Source organism: Pseudorca crassidens, chromosome X (assembly GCF_039906515.1).
Source record: "Pseudorca crassidens isolate mPseCra1 chromosome X, mPseCra1.hap1, whole genome shotgun sequence".
In the NCBI taxonomy this organism is placed as follows: domain Eukaryota; kingdom Metazoa; phylum Chordata; class Mammalia; order Artiodactyla; family Delphinidae; genus Pseudorca; species Pseudorca crassidens.
In genome coordinates this window covers 90,655,769-90,675,065 of record NC_090317.1, presented here as the reverse complement: position 1 = coordinate 90,675,065, position 19,297 = coordinate 90,655,769, and the positions used below count along the sequence as shown (strand labels likewise).

Genomic DNA, 19,297 nt, shown 5'->3' with positions numbered 1-19,297 from the left:
TTTCAGCCTCATCTCCTCCAGGCCCCACTCCCGAGGTCCAGCCATAAATACTATTAAGGGCCTTTTATTCATATTCATCATATCAGAGATCGTCTCTTTCTAGGAAGTCTTTTAAAAATCCCCACAGGTTGGATTAGGGCACCCACTCTGGGTCCCTAGCAGTCTTCTCCAGGCTGGGAGCCCCAGGGGGGCCGCTGTCTCTCTGAGTCCCTGGCCTGGCTCTGCGGGCACACAGTCATCAAGAAGTGCTTGGGGCGACTGAGCTGTTTAGGCATTGCTCTTAAGAGTGAAAAGTGGGCACCTGCTCCATTAATGTTTGCTGGCTGGTGGCTTCCACAGCACTCCCACCCCCGCACAGGCTTTGCAGTCTGCCACTGCAGGTCCCTAGCACAACCCACAGGGTCCTTAAAAGTCATCGTCATCACAGATGTCAAGGTACACATCGAAAGCCTCTCTGTTGCAGTTTCCATCGGGAGTGAAGACATATTTGTGGAAGGTCCCATCTACACAGATGGCTGGAGGAGGGGGGAGGATTGGAAAAGGTTAGATGCTGCCAAAGCCACACACTCCAGTCCTCTCAGGTGTCCCGTGGCTCAGGGTCTATCTCCAGGTCTTTGCCACGTGCCATCTCCCTTAGCGATGGTGGAAGTGAACCAACCGTTTGGCTCCCTCAGGCCTCCCATGCCCTAAAATTCTTTCAGGTCCAATTTGTAGGCCTTCGCCCATGCAGTACCCCCCAGTCAAGGGCTATTCCCACTCACCAATGACAGAGTTGACATTCTTGGAAGTGTTGCGACCAAAAGCACAGATGCAGGCTGACTCAGCAGGCACGGTGAAGCTCGCCAGGCTCCACTGAGAGTCCACATACTGCCCAATCATAGGCCCCACCTTGCCCACGCGAGCCAGCCTGCAGGCAACACTGGCTAAGCCCAGGTGTGATATATGGGCAGGGGGATGGGGGTGAGGCAGGGTGGGGCAGGAGGCACTCACGCAGAGCGGCGGTTGAGGCGGGTATCCTTGAGAGCAAAGATGTGGACTGTGCCCTTATCACTGGATGCACACAGGAAGGAAGAATCATGGCTGAAGTTGATGCTGAAAGACAGACCAGCGATGACGCCCATGTCATGTGGTGTGAGGTCAGGAGCCCACCAGGCATACCCTGTGCTCACCAGTAGAGGGTGGCGGGGTCAGTGCCTCGGCGCAGCTCCACCAGCTTCTCCTTGGACTGCGTGTCAAAAAGGCGAATAAGGGTGCCCTTCTGAGAGGCCGAGGCCACTACCGTGCCTGGCTGGTTCAGAGACACGCAGGCCACGTCGCTCTGATGTGCATTGATGGTAAACGGAGCAGATGAGGTGCCGGGCTTTGTGCTTGCCAGGTCCTATGGTAGAAGGAGCAGTTTGGGCTTGGGGTAGGTGGTAAGGAGGTAAGTTGCCAAGAGTCCACAGGGAGAGCCAGCCCACCTACCCACCCCTGCCCACTGGACAGCTCACCACAAGTTGCAGGCTCCCGCACTTGTGTCCTGGGAACACTAGCAGTTGTTTCTCCAGGCTGGGGCAGAGGTCACAGAGCCCTAGGGTGGGGTGGGGGGCTGGTAAAGAGGACGTTGGGGCCAGGCAGGGTCTCAGGATGGACAGAGCTGGATAAGGGCTGGACTTCAACCTTCCATGATACATGCTACCCACAGAACCCACAGGGGGCTTGTCCTCAGGTGTGCTCCCCACCATCAAGGCAGATTCCCTGCCTCCCTATGCAGCTGTGGCAGCCCCAGGAGGCCCAGGAATCCCTGGCATACCCATTAATGTCCTTAATGAGCCTTTCTGCTCTGCCATCTGAGGCAGCCAGGGGTGAGGCGGGGCTGAGAGTAGAGAGAAAGAACTGGCTAAGGATGGGAAAATGGATAGAATGGGAGTATGGGCATCTCAGCCCATTGGAGCATCTCTATGCAAAGACTCTCTCCCTGCCTCTCTTTCCCAGTTACTCGTTGTGTGCCCCTTTCTATCTCTCTTCTGCCCTTCTGCCCCATCCACTGCCTCCTGCCACTACACCTGCATCTCTGGGTCCTCTCACCCTTGGGGTTGTCCCGGGTGTCAAACTCAAACAGCTTTCGGGGATTGTCAGGGAAGGAGTACACATAGATGCGGTTCTTCAGCACGATCACGATTCTGTGGGCATCACACAACACAGGATGGTCGTGAGGGGAGGGCAGGGTGCCCATGCAGGACTAACCCTCTAGCCTGCTGTGGGGACCTCCGACCTCCCCCACCCCCAGCCCACCTCAGGCTCACTTGTCATGGCGCATGCGCACAGCCAGCACTGGCTTGGTGAAGGTGAACTCCAGCACCAGCTTGTCCTTGGAGTCCTTGCCCTCCCGGGCATCGTCCCAGATCAGCACTGCTGGGCAGGTGGGTTGTCGGGGCCAAGGTTTAGGGTGAGGGGCAGCCCTGGTGACACAAGACCTACCCCTACTCCCCATGGGACCTCAACCCACTTGCTTAACCTTTTGCTAACACGCAATATGACCTCACACAGCATGAGCACTTGTAGATGTGATTCCTGAGAAGACAGGTTCTAGAACCATTATACTCATTTACAGATGAGGAAGCTGAGGCTCAAAGGGGTTTTCTATCTAGCCAAGGACCTCACAACCCATCAGCAACCAAGCAGGGACTCACATCCAGGCCTGTAACTTCTCATCAGTAACTATTTCTGCCTCCAGGGTCCCAGCTCATACCCCCCAGAAGATTTCTGTGAGGAATCCTAGGGCATCTTTTGCCATGTCTCAGTGGGATCAACAAAAGCCCTTAAAATAAGATGGTGCTTGAGACTCAAAGCAAGAGGGCACCAGGGAGACAGCCCCAAGATTTTAAAACCTATTAGTTGTGTCACCTTGGATAAATCACTTAACCTCTTTGGGCCTCAGTTTCTTCATCTGCAAAAATGGGGATGATGATACTTCCTACCACACAGAGTCATGTGAGGATTAAATGAGTTAATACATGTAAAGTGGTAACAACAGCACCAGGCTCACAGCAAGTGCTCCATAGGTAAGGACATGGCATACAGGAGGCATTCAACAAGTGTCTGTTAAATGAAGACAAAACACCAAGCTTCTCAAGTGATAAGATCCAGGACTTGTAAGATGTAGGCCTCACTGTGTGACTCTGAGTTACTCTGACATCTTCATTTGCCAGAGCCTCCGGGAGGCCAGGATTCCGGGGAATCTGGGCCAAGGGTGGGACCGGATGAGGACACTTACCTGAGATCTCTGAGAACTTGGGGCTGCTACCACCGCCCACCAGGGCCAGCAGGTTGGAGCGGTGCAGCATTTCCACCAGGCCCATGCTGCCCACCTGCTCATGGTCTGGACAAGGACCAGGGTGTCAGTAGGGGTGGGTGCCAATGCCCAGCCCAGCCCTTCTGCCCATTGCCCCTCCCCCACCGACAGCTCACCCAGATGCCCCTTCTCCATCAATGGCTCCACGTTGTAGATGCGCACACCTGTCTCCATAGCGCAGCAAAAGCAGCCTGGGGACGGGAGGAATCCGGGCTGCCTCAAAGGATGTCCAGGTGGGAAGCTAGGGGTTTAACACCCACCTCTGGCCATTCTCTCCCTCCCTCCCTCCCAAAAGGGCACAGGCACAATCCTCTCTCACTTTGATCTTGGTTGAAACGCAGACTGGTCACTCCTCGAAGTGGCTGCTGAGTCATGGTCCAGGATTGCTTCCCTGGACACAAATGGGGGTAGGGTTGGGAAGAGTCCTGGGGTCTGTTCTCTGAATCCTAGAACTCCTGTCCCCAACTGATTTCTTCTTCCTCCTCCCACTCTGCTACCTAACACCAGCAGGACTGCAAAGAAGACAAAATCAGGGGGAGAATCATAGGGTTTCCACTCTAAGCTCCCAAGACCCCAAAGAGCATGGACAGGAACATTCGCATCTTCTTACACTTGGTTGACTCCAGCTCTCTCGGCCTACCCTGACCTGGACATCCCCACCTCCTCCTTACTCCCTCCCTGACTGACTGCTTATCAAGAGATAATGGGGTAGGGGGTATCCCAGTGATATCTCCTCTCTACCCTCAGCCAATCCTGGCCCCAGTGCCCAACATGGCCTGGAACCACCCCCTACCCACTTCTCATCTTTACACCTGGACCCAGCACCTAAGTCTGCCTGTCAATAAATGGGGAAAGGGGGCTCAAACATCCACCTCTTCCTGCATCTCCCTGACCTGGCCCTGAGACCTGCTACAGTTGGTCCACCGCTCACAGGAACTCCCCCGCCACGTTCTTCTACTCCAACCTATTCTACCACTCCAGAGCTCTCTCACACCTTCCTTCCCCACAGGCTTCCTGAAATCCCTTCAGGATCCCATTCCCACCTCCACACAACCCCTTCTCATGACATGCTAACTTCTGTCCAACCATGGACAACCTGGACCTTCCCCCAGACCCCTGTATGCCCTAAAGACCCTACTTCAGGATTCCCTTATCACTCCAAATCCCCCACCCCTGGGACATACACTTCCATATGTTCTGCTGTCCCTGACTCTGACATGGGTTGGCTTGGACGTACCCCCAAGAATTGCATCCCCCTAAGGTTCCTCCTCCAGACCCCCTATCGTCTCCCCAAGACCCTGCTCCAGGGCACCCCAACCCTTCAAAACCCTTGCCCAGGACACACACTTCCGAAAACCCCTACCTGGGACAACTCAATCCCCCCCACAAGACACCTGCCCTAGACCCCCCCTAATATTCTTGTCCCAGAGTCCCCATACTCCCTTCAAACCCCCATCTCCCCAAAACCTTTGCCCAGGCACACCCCTTCCCACTCTCCAAACGTCCTCCCTTCCCCCCTGTACCACCTCCACCGGACCGCCTCGCCCCCAAAGACCCATTCTTTAGACAGCCCCACCTTGCAAGATCCCTTTTTTGGGACCCCCATTCCAAAGACACTTGCCACCCAGGAACCCTGCCCAGGGATGCCTCACACATCGCTACCACCACTGATGTCCAAGACCACCCTCATACTCCATCCAGTGCCAGCACCTACTCAAGATCCCTGTCCTAGATACATCCCCATCCACCAAGACCCTTGCTCAAAAGACCCCTCCGTCCCCCAGATCGCAACCAATTCTTGCACCATGCCCCAGCTCCCTGCCGCCTGCACTGACCTGACCTCTGCGCGTCCCCTGCTCTCGGTGCCGCCCACGGCCCGGCGTTCTGACCTCCCGGGCCTTAAAGCCCCACTCCCTTGTTTACATCAGGCCTTACTTCCGGGGGAGGGAGTCTGTGACCGGAAATGACTCACCCTCGCTGGAAAGCGCGGCTGCAGTCTTCCTAAACCAGCTTCTGGGTCTTTGGAGCAAAGAGAGGGAGCGCGGCGTTCCCCCAGGAGAGCGCGGGGAGCAGAGGACGCTCCGCCACGGCATGACTGTCTGAAGGAACCGAAGACGGGTGGGAGAGAGAGAGCCTTCCCCTCGCTGAGCGGAAAAGGGCGAGAATTCCGTAACTGGGTCCTGCTCGGAGAGCTAGCGGCGTTACCTTCTGGGCTAACAAGACTCGGACCTCCGAGGTCCAAGAGGGGCCGCCCCTGTTAGCTATTTGTAGTTCTCCCAGACTTCTAGGGAGGCGACCGGGGAGCCTCGAGGCGGGGGTGAGCCTGGAGACCTTCAAAGCTGAGTCTATCCCCATAGCCAGGGGAAGCCAGGATGGGATTCCCCACCCCACCCATGCTTCGTTTTATTTACAAAGTGAAAAAGTATTTTTGATGGCAAGAGGTTATAAGTGTTCAGTGTGGGAGGAAAAAAGACCCCAATTATGTACATACTGGAAATATTTTTGTATTCAACTTATAAATTTTGAGATGTGGACTCAACGTGTAGTTTTGAGAAATAATACAGAGAAATCCCATGTGCTTTAACACTTACCCCTGAAGGTAACATGTTGTATAGTAAAATACTACACTCAGAATGTTCACACAGTTGTGATACTAAGTATCACACAGTTGTGACACTGAGTATCACACAGTTGTGATATTGACACAATCCACCCATCCTTTACTTTTTTTCAAATATTGTTTTGATGCTTTAAAAAATTATTAATATATAATGGGCATCTGTTTTATTCATCCTTTTTAATTGATTCATGATATTCCGTGGAATAAATGTATAACTGTTCAGCTGTTCCCCTACTGATGGCCTTCTAGGTTGTTTGATGTACTGTGTTGTCAACATCCACAGACATATTTACTTGTGAATTTTGGCCCCATGTACTACCCTAGGCGTGACTCCATTGCTGTGCTCCTCAGCAAAGCCAATCTTCTGGCTTTCTTCGGTCTCTACTTCCTCACATCCCAGAGCACATTTAGCTTTTTTTTTCTTGGCCACGGCATGGGATCTTAGTTACTCGACCCGGGATTGAACCTGGACCCTCGGCAGTGAGAGGGCCAAGTCCTAACCACTGGACCACCAGGGAATTCCCAGAGCATATTTAACTTAATTCAGTTTGGCTTTTGTCACTTCCATGTCTCTGAACTGCTTTTAACCAGATCACTGATGAGTAACAATCTTCCCAAACCAGCAGTCACTTCTCTACACCTTCCTGTAACCACCCAGCATATTCCACAGTTTCTTGCTCTCACTCTCTTTGTTTTCTCCTATATCTCTGGCTACTCCTCCATCTTTATCCAATTTCCAAATACTGTGGTATCCTTGGGTATGATCCTGGCCGCCTTACTTTTGTAGTCAGTATTCTCTCCCTAGGTGACTTCATGTTGTCTCATAGCCTTAATTATTGCAAATATTTGGAAGATCCACTAATTTAGGCCTCTAGCCTAGACCTCTTTCCTGAACACCAGACTCATATGCTATGGCCTGTTTGACATGTTCACGTGGATGTCTCATAAGGCATCTCACATTTAACGCATCCAAACAGATCTCTTGAATTTCCCTGGCTCAACCAACCTCCTGTCTCCCTCATCTCAGCCAATGGCACCATAACACCCAGTCTGTCACTTGAGCCAAACAGCAGATATATCATGGTTGATTCTCCTTATTTGTCATTGGCAAATTCTGTTGGTCCCACTGTCCAAGTGGTATCACAAATACAACCCCTGGCTCATGCACTTTTAGTCAAGATGGAGTAACAGGGACCAAATTTGTCCTCTCACATGAAACAACCAACCACTGCCCCCTCCAAAAGGAAGAATACATGAAACAATGGTTTTTAAGACATACACATCAGACAGTGAAGGACAGTGATCCCTGAGAAATGGGAAAGAAGATGAGCCCCAAACTGCTCCAAGTTACCACTTGGAGAGTTTTTTTGTTTTTTTTTTTCATTTTAACATCCTTATTGGTGTATAATTGCTTTACAATGGTATGTTAGTTTCAGCTTCACAATAAAATGAATCAGTTATATATATACATATGTTCCCATATCTCTTCCCGCTTGCGTCTCCCTCCCTCCCACCCTCCCTATCGCACCCCTCCAGGCGGTCACAAATCACCGAGCTGATCTCCCTGTGCTATGGGGCTGCTTCCCACTAGCTATCTACCTTTCGTTTGGTAGTGTATATATGTCCATGCCTCTCTCTCGCTTTGTCACAGTTTACCCTTCCCCCTCCCCATATCCTCAAGCCCATTCTCTAGTAAGTCTGTGTCTTTATCCCTGTCTTACCCCTAGGTTCTTCATGACATTTTTTTTCTCAAATTCCATACATATGTGTTAGCATACGGTATTTGTCTCTCTCTTTCTGACTTACTTCACTCTGTATGACAGACTCTAGGTCTATCCACCTCATTACAAATAGCTCAATGTCGTTTCTTTTTATGGCTGAGTAATATTCCATTGTATATATGTGCCACATCTTCTTTATCCATTCATCCGATGATGGACACTTAGGTTGTTTCCATCTCCAGGCTACTGTAAATAGAGCTGCAATGAACATTTTGGTACATGACTCTTTTTGAATTATGGTTTTCTCAGGGTATATGCCCAGTAGTGGGATTGCTGGGTCATATGGTAGTTCTCTTTGTAGTTTTTTAAGGAACCTCCATACTGTTCTCCACAGTGGCTGTATCAATTTACATTCCCACCAACAGTGTAAGAGGGTTCCCTTTTCTGCACACCCTCTCCAGCATTTATTGTTTCTAGATTTTTTGATGATGGCCATTCTGACTGGTGTGAGATATCTCATTGTAGTTTTGATTTGCATTTCTCTAATGATTAGTGATGTTGAGCATTCTTTCATGTGTTTGTTGGCAGTCTGTATATCTTCTTTGGAGAAATGTCTATTTAGGTCTTCTGCCCATTTTTGGATTGGGTTGTTTGTTTGTTATTAAGCTGCATAAGCTGCTTATAAATTTTGGAGATTAATCCTTTGTCAGTTGCTTCATTTGCAAATATTTTCTCCCATTCGGAGGGTTGTCTTTTGGTCTTGTTTATGGTTTCCTTTGCTGCGCAAAAGCTTTTAAGTTTCATTAGGTCCCATTTGTTTATTTTTGTTTTTATTTCCATTTCTCTAGGAGGTGGGTCAAAAAAGGACCTTGCTGTGATTTATGTCATAGAGTGTCCTGCCTATGTTTTCCTCTAAGAGTTTGGTAATTTCTGGCCTTACATTTAGGTCTTTAATCCATTTTGAGCTTATTTTTGTGTACGGTGTTAGGGAGTGATCTAATCTCATACTTTTACATGTACCTGTCCAATTTTCCCAGCACCACTTATTGAAGAGGCTTTCCTTTCTCCACTGTACATTCCTGCCACCTTTATCAAAGATAAGGTGACCATATGTGCGTGGGTTTATCTCTGGGCTTTCTATCCTGTTCCATTGATCTATATTTCTGTTTTTGTGCCAGTACCATACTGTCTTGATTACTGTAGCTTTGTAGTATAGTCTGAAGTCAGGAAGCCTGATTCCTCCAGCTTCGTTTTTCGTTCTCAAGACTGCTTTGGCTATTCGGGGTCTTTTGTGTTTCCGTACAAATTGTGAAATTTTTTGTTCTAGTTCTGTGAAAAATGCCAGTGGTAGTTTGATAGGGATTGCACTGAATCTGTAGATTGCTTTGGGTAGTAGAGTCATTTTCACAATGTTGATTCTCCCAATCCAAGAACATGGTACATCTCTCCATCTATTTGTATCATCTTTAATTTCTTTCATCAGTGTCTTATAATTTTCTGCATACAGGTCTTTTGTCTCCTTAGGTAGGTTTATTCCTAGATATTTTATTCTTTTTGTTGCAATGGTAAATGGGAGTGTTTTCTTGATTTCACTTTCAGATTTTTCATCCTTAGTGTATAGGAATGCCAGAGATTTCTGTGCATTAATTTTGTATCCTGCTACTTTACCAAATTCATTGATTAGCTCTAGTAGTTTTCTGGTAGCATCTTTAGGATTCTCTATGTAGAGTATCATGTCATCTGCAAACAGTGACAGCTTTACTTCTTCTTTTCCAATTTGGATTCCTTTTCTTCTCTGATTGCTGTGGCTAAAACTTCCAAAACTATGTTGAATAAGAGTGGTGAGAGTGGGCAACCTTGTCTTGTTCCTGACCTTAGTGGAAATGCTTTCAGTTTTTCACCATTGAGGACGATGTTGGCTGTGGGTTTGTCATATATGGCCTTTATTATGTTGAGGAAAGATCCCTCTATGCCTACTTTCTGCAGGGTTTTTATCATAAATGGGTGTTGAATTTTGTCAAAAGCTTTCTCTGCATCTATTGAGATGATCATATGGTTTTTCTTCTTCAATTTGTTAATATGGTGTATCACGTTGATTGATTTGCGTATATTGAAGAATCCTTGCATTCCTGGAGTAAACCCCACTTGATCATGGTGTATGATCCGTTTAATGTGCTGTTGGATTCTGTTTGCTAGTATTTTGTTGAGGATTTTTGCATCTCTGTTCATCAGTGATATTGGCCTGTAGTTTTCTTTCTTTGTGACATCCTTGTCTGGTTTTGGTATCAGGGTGATGGTGGCCTCGTAGAATGAGTTGGGGAGTGTTCCTCCCTCTGCTATATTTTGGAAGAGTTTGAGAAGGATAGGTGATAGCTCTTCTCTAAATGTTTGATAGAATTTGCCTGTGAAGCCATCTGGTCCTGGGCTTTTGCTTGTTGGAAGATTTTTAATCACAGTTTCAATTTCAGTGCTTGTGATTGGTCTGTTCATATTTTCTATTTCTTCCTGATTCAGTCTTGGCAGGTTGTGCCTTTTTAAGAATTTGTCCATTTCTTCCAGATTGTATATTTTATTGGCATAGAGTTGCTTGTAGTAATCTCTCATGATCTTTTGTATTTCTGCAGTGTCAGTTGTTACTTCTCCTTTTTCATTTCTAATTCTATTGATTTCAGTCTTCTCCCTTTTTTTCTTGATGAGTCTGGCTAATGGTTTATCAATTTTGTTAATCCTTTCAAAGAACCAGCTTTTAGTTTTATTGATCTTTGCTATCGTTTCCTTCATTTCTTTTTCATTTATTTCTGATCTGATTTTTATGATTTCTTTCCTTCTGCTAACTTTGGGTTTTTTTGTTCTTCTTTCTCTAATTGCTTTAGGTGCAAGGTTAGGTTGTTTATTCGAGATGTTTCCTGTTTCTTAAGGTAGGATTGTATTGCTATAAACTTCCCTCTTAGAACTGCTTTTGCTGCATCCCATAGATTTTGAGTCGTCGTGTCTCTGTTGTCATTTGTTTCTAGGTATTTTTTGATTTCCTCTTTGATTTCTTCAGTGATCACTTCATTATTAAGTAGTGTATTGTTTAGCCTCCATGTGTTTGTATTTTTTACAGATCTTTTCCTGTAATTGATATCTAGTCTCATAGCGTTGTGGTCAGAAAAGATACTTGATACAATTTCAATTTTCTTAAATTTACCAAGGCTTGATTTGTGACCCAAGATATGATCTATCCTGGAGAATGTTCCATGAGCACTTGAGAAAAATGTGTATTCTGTTGTTTTTGGATGGAATGTCCTATAAATATCAATTAAGTCCATCTTGTTTAATGTATCATTTAAAGCTTGTGTTTCCTTATTTATTTTCATTTTGGATGATCTGTCCATTGGTGAAAGTGGGGTGGTAAAGTCCCCTACTATGAATGTGTTACTGTCGATTTCCCCTTTTATGGCTGTTAGTATTTGCCTTATGTATTGAGGTGCTTCTATGTTGGGTGCATAAATATTTACAATTGTTATATCTTCTTCTTGGATCGATCCCTTGATCATTATGTAGTGTCCTTCTTTGTCTCTTGTAATAGTCTTTATTTTAAAGTCTATTTTGTCTGATATGAGAATTGCTACTCCAGCTTTCTTTTGGTTTCCATTTGCATGAAATACCTTTTTCCATCCCCTTACTTTCAGTCTGTATGTGTCTGTAGGTCTGAAGTGGGTCTCTTGTAGACAGCAAATATATGGGTCTTGTTTTTGTATCCATTTAGCCAATCTGTGTCTTTTGGTGGGAGCATTTAGTCCATTTACATTTAAGGTAATTATCGATATGTATGTTCCCATTCCCATTTTCTTAATTGTTTTGGGTTCGTTATTGTAGGTGTTTTCCTTCTCTTGTGTTTCTTGCCTAGAGAAGTTCCTTTAGCAGTTGTTGTAGAGCTGGTTTGGTGGTGCTGAACTCTCTCAGCTTTTGCTTGTCTGTAAAGGTTTTAATTTCTCCACCAAATCTGAATGAGATCCTTGCTGGGTAGAGTAATCTTGGTTGCAGGTTTTTCTCCTTCATCACTTTAAATATGTCCTGCCAGTCCCTTCTGGCTTGCAGATTTTCTGCTGAAAGATCAGCTGTTAACCTTATGGGGATTCCCTTGTGTGTTATTTGTTGTTTCTCCCTTGCTGCTTTTAATATGTTTTCTTTGTATTTAATTTTTGACACTTTGATTAATATGTGTCTTGGCGTATTTCTCCTTGGATTTATCCTGTATGGGACTCTCTGTGCTTCCTGGACTTGATTAACTATTTCCTTTCCCATATTAGGGAAGTTTTCAACTATAATCTCTTCAAATATTTTCTCAGTCCCTTTCTTTTTCTCTTCTTCTTCTGGAACCCCTATAATTCGAATGTTGGTGCGTTTAATGTTGTCCCAGAGGTCTCTGAGACTGTCCTCAGTTCTTTTCATTCTTTTTTCTTTATTCTGCTCTGCATTAGTTATTTCCACTATTTTATCTTCCAGGTCACTTATCCGTTCTTCTGCCTCAGTTATTCTGCTATTGATCCCATCTAGAGTATTTTTCATTTCATTTATTGTGTTGTTCATCTTTGTTTGTTTCATCTTTAGTTCTTCTAGGTCCTTGTTAAATGTTTCTTGCATTTTGTCTATTCTTTTCCAAGATTTTGGATCATCTTTACTATCATTATTCTGAATTCTTTTTCAGGTAGACTGCCTATTTCCTCTTCATTTGTTAGGTCTGGTGGGTTTTTATCTTGCTCCTTCATCTGCTGTGTGTTTTTCTGTCTTTTCATTTTGCTTATCTTACTGTGTTTGGGGTCTCCTTTTTGCAGGCTGAAGGTTCGCAGTTCCTGTTGTTTTTAGTGTCTGTCCCCAGTGGCTAAGGTTGGTTCAGTGGGTTGTGTAGGCTTCCTGGTGGAGGATACTAGTGCCTGTGTTCTGGTGGATGAGGCTGGATTTTGTCTTTCTGGTGGGCAGGTCCACGTTTGGTGGTGTGTTTTGGGGTGTCTGTAGACTTATTATGATTTTGGGCAGCCTCTCTGCTAATGGGTGGGGTTGTGTTCCTGTCTTGCTAGTTGTTTGGCATAGGATGTCCAGCACTGTAGCTTGCTGGTCATTGAGTGAAGCTGGGTGCTGGCGTTGAGATGGAGATCTCTGGGAGACTTTCGCCGTTTGCTATTATGTGCAGCTGGGAGGCCTCTTGTGGACCAGTGTCCTGAAGTTGGCTCTCCCACCTCAGAGGCACAGCACTAACTCCTGGCTGCAGCACCAAGAACCTTTCATCCACACGGCTCCTTAATTTGGGATGATTCGTTGTCTATTCAGGTATTCCACAGATGCAGGGTACATCAAGTTGATTGTGGAGCTTTAATCCGCTGCTTCTGAGGCTGCTGGGAGAGATTTCCCTTTCTCTTCTTTGTTCTCACAGCTCCCAGGGGCTCAGCTTTGGATTTGGCCCCGCCTATGCGTGTAGGTCGTCGGAGGGCGTCTGTTCTTTGCTCAGACAGGACGGGGTTAAAGGAGCCGCTGATTCGGAGGCTCTGGCTCACTCAGGCCGGGGGTAGGGAGGGTCACGGAGTGCAGGGCGAGCGTGCGGCAGCAGAGGCCGGAGTGACGTTGCGCCAGCCTGAGGCGCACCGTGCGTTCTCCCGGGGAAGTTGTCCCTGGATCCCGGGACCCTGGCAGTGGCGGGCTGCACAGGCTTCCCGGAAGGGGGTGTGGATAGTGACCTGTGTTCGCACACAGGCTTCTTGGTGGCGGCAGCAGCGGCCTTAGCATCTCATGTCTGTCTCTGGGGTCCGCGCTTTTAGCCGCGGCTCGCGCCCGTCTCTGGGGTCCGCGCTTTTAGCCGCGGATCGCGCCTGTCTCTGGAGTTCCTTTAAGCAGCGTTCTTAATCTCCTCTCCTCGTGCACCAGGAAGTAAAGAGGGAGGAAAAAGTCTCTTGCCTCTTCGGCAGGTGCAGACTTTTCCCCGGACTCCCTCCCGGCTAGCCGTGGTGCACTAACGCCCTGCAGGCTGTGTTCATGCCGCCAACCCCAGTCCTCTCCTGGCGCTCCGACTGAAGCCCGAGCCTCAGCTCCCAGCCCCACCCGCCCCGGCGGGTGAGCAGACAAGTCTCTCGGCTAGTGAGTGGCGGTCGGCCCTGATCCTCTGTGCTGGAATCTCTCCGCTTTGCCCTCTGCACCCCGGTTGCTTGGCTCCGAAGCTCCCCCCCTCTGCCACCCGCAGTCTCCGCCCACGAAGGGGATTCCTAGTGTGTGGACACTTTTCCTCCTTCACAGCTCCCTCCCGCTGGTGCAGGACCCGTCCCTATCCTTTTGTCTCTGTTTATTTTTTCCTTTTGCCCTACCCAGGTACGTGGGGGGTTTCTTGCCTTTTGGGAGGTCTGAGGTCTTCTGCCAGCCTTCAGTAGGTGTTCTGTAGGAGTTTTTCCACGTGTAGATGTATTTCTGGTGTATCTGTGGGGAGGACTTGGAGAGTTTTCATGCTGTGGCACAGAAAGTGTAGAAGGTAGAGCCTGGTGGCCTCCCTAAATTAAAATAATCCAGAGAGACAAGGACAGTTAGAGTTCGAAGGACAGAATATCAGGAGAGAGCTTCACAGAGAGAGAACCAAAGAGATCTGCAAAGAGTCCCCCTTGAATATTCAGCAGAGTACTGATAAGTGCATGCATATGAAGAAACTACCCAAGTCCAGGGAAAGAACCATCCAACTGGATTAGAACTAGGCCTGGCACATGGGTCAATTGGAAGAACATAATTCACAGGGCATAGAATACACAGGAAGGTTGTGGGGAATAATTAGCCCTGGACTAAGTACCAGTGCAGACCCAATTAACAAATCATAGAAGGAAGACCCTGAAAGATCAAATTGTTTCCAAGTAACTTAACTATCTCAGTACAAAGATCAGGAAGATTTATAGGAATACTAATAATAAAACCCTAGCACCTAAGGTAAAATTCACAATGTCTGTTATCCAAACAAAGATGATTAGGCATAAAAAGAAGCAAGAGGTACATACCACAATATGGAATAACCTTGAAAAACGTATGTCAAGTGAAAGGAGCCAGTCACAAAGGACCGCATATTGTATGATCCCATTTATAGACAATGTCCAGAATAGGCAAGTCCATAGAGACAAAGTAGATTAGTAGGTCTGGTGGGGTGGGGGAGGAAGGTAACTGGGGAAAAAAAGGCAATGACTGCTAAGGGGTATGGGATTGCTTTTTGGGGTGTTGAAAATGTTCTGAAACTGAGTGTGGTAATGGTTGCAGAACTCTGTAAGTATACTAAAAATAAACATTTAACTGTACACTTTATTTTTTTAATGAATTTATTTTATTTTGGGCTGCATTGGGTCTTTGTTGATGTGCGCGGGTTTTCTCTAGCTGCAGCGAGTGAGGGCTGCATTTCGTCGTGGTGCGTGGGCTTCTCATTGCGGTGGCTTCTCTTGTTGTGGAGCATGGGCTCTAGGTGCGTGGGCTTCAGTAGTTGTGGCACGTGGGCTCAGTAGTTGTGGCACGTGGGCTCTAGAGCTTGGACTCAGTAGTTGTGGCACACGGGCTTAGTTGCTCCATGGCACGTGGGATCTTCCTGGACCAGGGATCGAACCCATGTCCCCTGCATTGGCAGGCAGATTCTTAACCACTGCGCCACGAGGGAAGTCCTAACTGTACACTTTAAATGGTGTATTGTGTGGCATGTGAACTATATCTCAATAAAAGAGTGTTGGTTTTTTTTAAGCAGGAAAACATGAACCATAATGATCAATCAATGGAAACTAACACAGAATGGACACAGATGTTAGAATTAGGGGACAATGATGCTAAAAAAGTTATTAAAGCTACACTGCATATGTTAAAAAAGTTGAGCAGAGACATGGAATATATATAAGTACCCACAATGAAATCCTAAAGATGAAAAATACACCAGATGGAATTAATGACTAGACATTGCAGAAGAAAAACATCAGTAGTTTAAATCATAGCAGTAGAAACTAAGAAAATGGAACAGAGGAAAAAAGAATCCCCAAAAAATGAAAATAGAAAAAAGCATAAATGAGCTGTGGGACAATTTCATGTGGCCTAATATGCAGGAAATAGAATCCCCAAAGGAGAGGAAGGGGGACAGAAAAAGTACGTGAAGAAGTAAAGTTCTGAACTTTCCAAAATTAATGAAAGATATAAACTCACAGATCCAAGAAGTTCAATGAACATCAGCAAAAGGTAGATGAAAAATACTACACAAAGGCACATTGTGGGAATTCCCTGGCCATCAAGTGGTTAGGACTCTGTGCTCTCACTGCCGAGGGCCCGGGTTGGGGAACTAAAATCCCACAAGCCACGTGCTGTGGCCTAAAAACAAACAAACAAAGGCACATTGTTATAAAACTGCTCCAAACCAATGACACAGAGAAAATCTTTTTTGTTTATTTTTTCTTCCAATTTTATTGAGATATAATCAACTTACAGCACTGTATAAGTTTGAAGTGTACAGCGTAATGACTTGACTTACATACACCATGAAATGATTATCACAATAAGTTTAGTGAACATCCATCATCCCATATAGATACAAAATTAAGGAAATAGAAAAAAAGTTTTTCCTTGTGATCCTCTTAGGATTTACTCTCTTTTATATATAACATACAGCAAAACGGCAGGAAGTTGGTTATTTACTTAATGCTGTATATCAATAGGACAGTCACCAGAGAATGAAGAATGATGCACATGCCTGTCATACAAAGTTGTCATGAGGAAGGGTGTCAGGATTGAAAAGGACCAAGATCTAATGACTGAGTAACCTGTGGAAGAAATCCAAACTTGGATGAACGTTTAGGCGTTCCAGATTTGTGGGAATGAGTTGTAAGTATCTATGTCTCAGTAAAAATCTTTCTCAAAACATAAATCTTGAAGTTAAGCATGGCTCTGCTCAGACCCGGTTGGGTCAACTTTAGTATTAGAATTGCTCCTTGGAACATTTCAACTTCTTTTGTGGATGTGGCTCAATGAATTAATTTTCTCTAATGCATCCTGGAAAATGGTTTGTTTGTAGATTGAGAAATTGGTTAAGTTTTGCTCTGATGTCTTGAAAAGTAGCATACTAATCTCCTTCATTTAACAACTAATTATTGAACATTCATTCATTCATTTATCCAAAATATATTGAGTGCCTCCAACACACCAGGCACACTGTACTAAATTTGGGGGATCAAACAGTAAACAGAGCAATGTCCTTGGAGGAGAAAGGTGATGAATGAATCAATATACATATATTTATATTTATATATAAATTAGAGATAAGATGGATTAGGAGACAGGAAGGGTTGAGGTAAGAGTAGGAAGTTGTATATTATTTGGATGATCAAAGAAACTTCTGTGATAAGGTGACATTGGAGCAGAAACCTGAAGGGAGTGAGGGAATGAACCCTGTGGAAATTTGGGGGAAGAGCATTCTCAGCAGAAGGAACAAGGATATCAGTGCAGCTTGAGCAGATGAGTCACAGAGGGGTGGAGTGGGAGCAGAATATGCAGGGCCTTGTAGGCCATTAAAATGCTTTGGCTAATTGTGAACATGTGGTTTCCCAAACCTGAGTAACTTTCTCACATCCCTCTGTTGTTCCCTACTATCCCTTGGCCACATCTTCTGGATAACTTGTACCAATTCCTGAAGGCTTAGTTTTTGCATTATACTTTCTTGAGAGTCTTTACTAATATAAAAGTTGGATTAAAAATTCCTCCCCCATGGTGCTCTGCACCCCCCACAATGTTACAAGGTACAGAGTTGACTTGCTATGCTTGAGACTTCTCCAAGGGCAGATGTTATATATCCCCAGTGCCCCTCATCAAACATAATACTTAGTAGATGCTCAAGAAAATGTTGTTGAACCAAATAAATGTACAATTCATAAAAAAATGCTTTGGCTACTATTCTGAGTGGGATAGGGAGCCATTTGGAGGGTTTGGAGCACAGGAGAGAGACACGACCAGACTTGCCTTTTCAAAATAGCACTGGCTTCTGTGTGTGGACTAAGGCAGGGAGTAGGAGAAGGTAAAGCAAGGAGGGCAGTTAGGAGGCTATTTCAGTAAATCAGACAATGGTTTTTGGTGGTTTGGACACTGGGAAGTGGAGGAGATAAGATGTATTCTGGAATTATTTTGAAGGTAGAGCTGCAGGGATATGTTGATGGGTTAGATATAGGGTGTGTGGATGATAGGACTTAAGAATGACTCTGAAGGTTTTAGTTAAGCTGAGAGTCAGCTGGAGGAACAGATTAAGAGGGGGAATTGGGAGTTTTGTATTATTTTTGTGAACTCTGAAATGCTTATGAAATATCATATAGAGATGTTGGGTAGGTGATTGGATATAACTGAAGGTCAGGAGTGAGGTACAGGCTGGAGATAACAAATTTAGGAGGCATCGGTATATCAAAGTCATTTAAAGTCAGGAGACAGAGGAGATCACCTAGGGAGTGAAAGTGGGTGGGGGGAGGTTAGAAGCCTAAGCCCTGAAGCATTTCCAAGGTACAAAGATCAGGGGAAAGAGGAGGAACTGGCAAAAGATTGAGTAGGAGCAGCCAGTGAGACAGGAACAGAACCAAGAAAGGATTTCTGGAAGTCAAGAGAAAAGGCATTTCAAGAAGGAAGTCAAATGGTGCTGACAGGGAGGATTCCCTGGTGGCGCAGTGGTTAAAAACCTGCCTGCCAATGCAGGGGACATGGGTTCGAGCCCTGGTCCAGGAAGATTCCACAGGCCGCGGAGCAACTAAGCCCGTGTGACGTAACTATGGAGCCTGTGCTCTAGACCCCGCGAGCCACGACTACTGAAGCCCGCGTGCCTAGAGCCCGTGCTCCTCAACAAGAGAAGCCACCGCAATGAGAAGCCTGCGCACCACAACGAAGAGCAGCCTCCACTCGCTGCAACGAAGACCCAACGCAGCCAAAAATAAATAAATAAATTTAAAAAGTTGCTGAGAGGGAAGATGAGGAGTATTCATGATATACAGGCACTGGGTGTACAAAGATGAACCAGAATGCCAGGCACATAGTAGGTGTCCATGTACTTTTAATTGTAACAAAGTATACATAACATAAAATTTACCACCTTAACCATTTTTGAATGTACAGTTCAGGAATGTTAAGAATATTCACATTGTTGTGAAACAGATCTCCAGAACTTTTTCATCTTGCAAAACTGAAACTCTGCTCGGCGCAGAGACTGTTTAGTCCTGGGTCTTGCAAGTTTATTGTTCTCTCCGTCTGGACTCGAGGCTTCTGTCACAACCATGCTCCGCCTAATCATCGGTCAGGCCAAGAAGCATCTTAGCTTGATCCCCCTCTTCATATTTATTGAAGCGGGAGGTACTGGAGCAACACTGTATGTCTTGCGCCAGGCATTGTTCAATCCAGATGTCAGTTGGGACAGAAAGAGTAACCCAGCACCCTGGAAAAAACTGGGTCCCAATGATCAGTACAAGTTCTACTCAGTGAATGTAGATTACAGCAAATTGAAGAAAGAAGGTCCAGACTTCTAAATGAAATGTTTCATTATAAAGCTGCTTAGAATGAAGGTCTTCCAGAAGCCATCTGCACAATTTTCCACTTAACCAGGAAACATTTCCCCTCTAAATGCAC

The 19,297-nt window shown here is 45.8% G+C and overlaps 1 protein-coding gene and 1 pseudogene across 8 annotated transcripts; one reads left to right on the top strand and one right to left on the bottom strand.

Annotated features, from left to right (window-relative positions):
* Positions 1 to 48: 48 nt before the first annotated feature.
* On the bottom strand, positions 49 to 5,302 carry WDR45 (WD repeat domain 45). 8 transcript variants are annotated; one of them, XM_067724022.1, is made up of 11 exons: positions 5,170 to 5,302; positions 3,654 to 3,725; positions 3,451 to 3,525; positions 3,257 to 3,361; positions 2,286 to 2,394; positions 2,068 to 2,162; positions 1,491 to 1,570; positions 1,170 to 1,378; positions 991 to 1,092; positions 762 to 907; positions 49 to 515 (listed from the first exon to the last, which is right to left on the bottom strand). In XM_067724022.1, exons 2-11 carry the CDS (start codon positions 3,706 to 3,708, stop codon positions 406 to 408), a joined length of 1,086 nt encoding a protein of 361 aa, XP_067580123.1. In that variant the 5' UTR covers positions 3,709 to 3,725; positions 5,170 to 5,302; the 3' UTR covers positions 49 to 405. The 8 variants fall into 8 exon arrangements, with proteins under 8 accessions (XP_067580123.1, XP_067580127.1, XP_067580125.1 ...); XM_067724026.1 differs by having other exon boundaries at positions 2,286 to 2,391; XM_067724024.1 differs by having other exon boundaries at positions 3,654 to 3,846; positions 5,170 to 5,301.
* A 13,577-nt stretch (positions 5,303 to 18,879) lies between these two features.
* Positions 18,880 to 19,297, top strand: LOC137217636 (cytochrome c oxidase subunit NDUFA4 pseudogene; annotated as a pseudogene).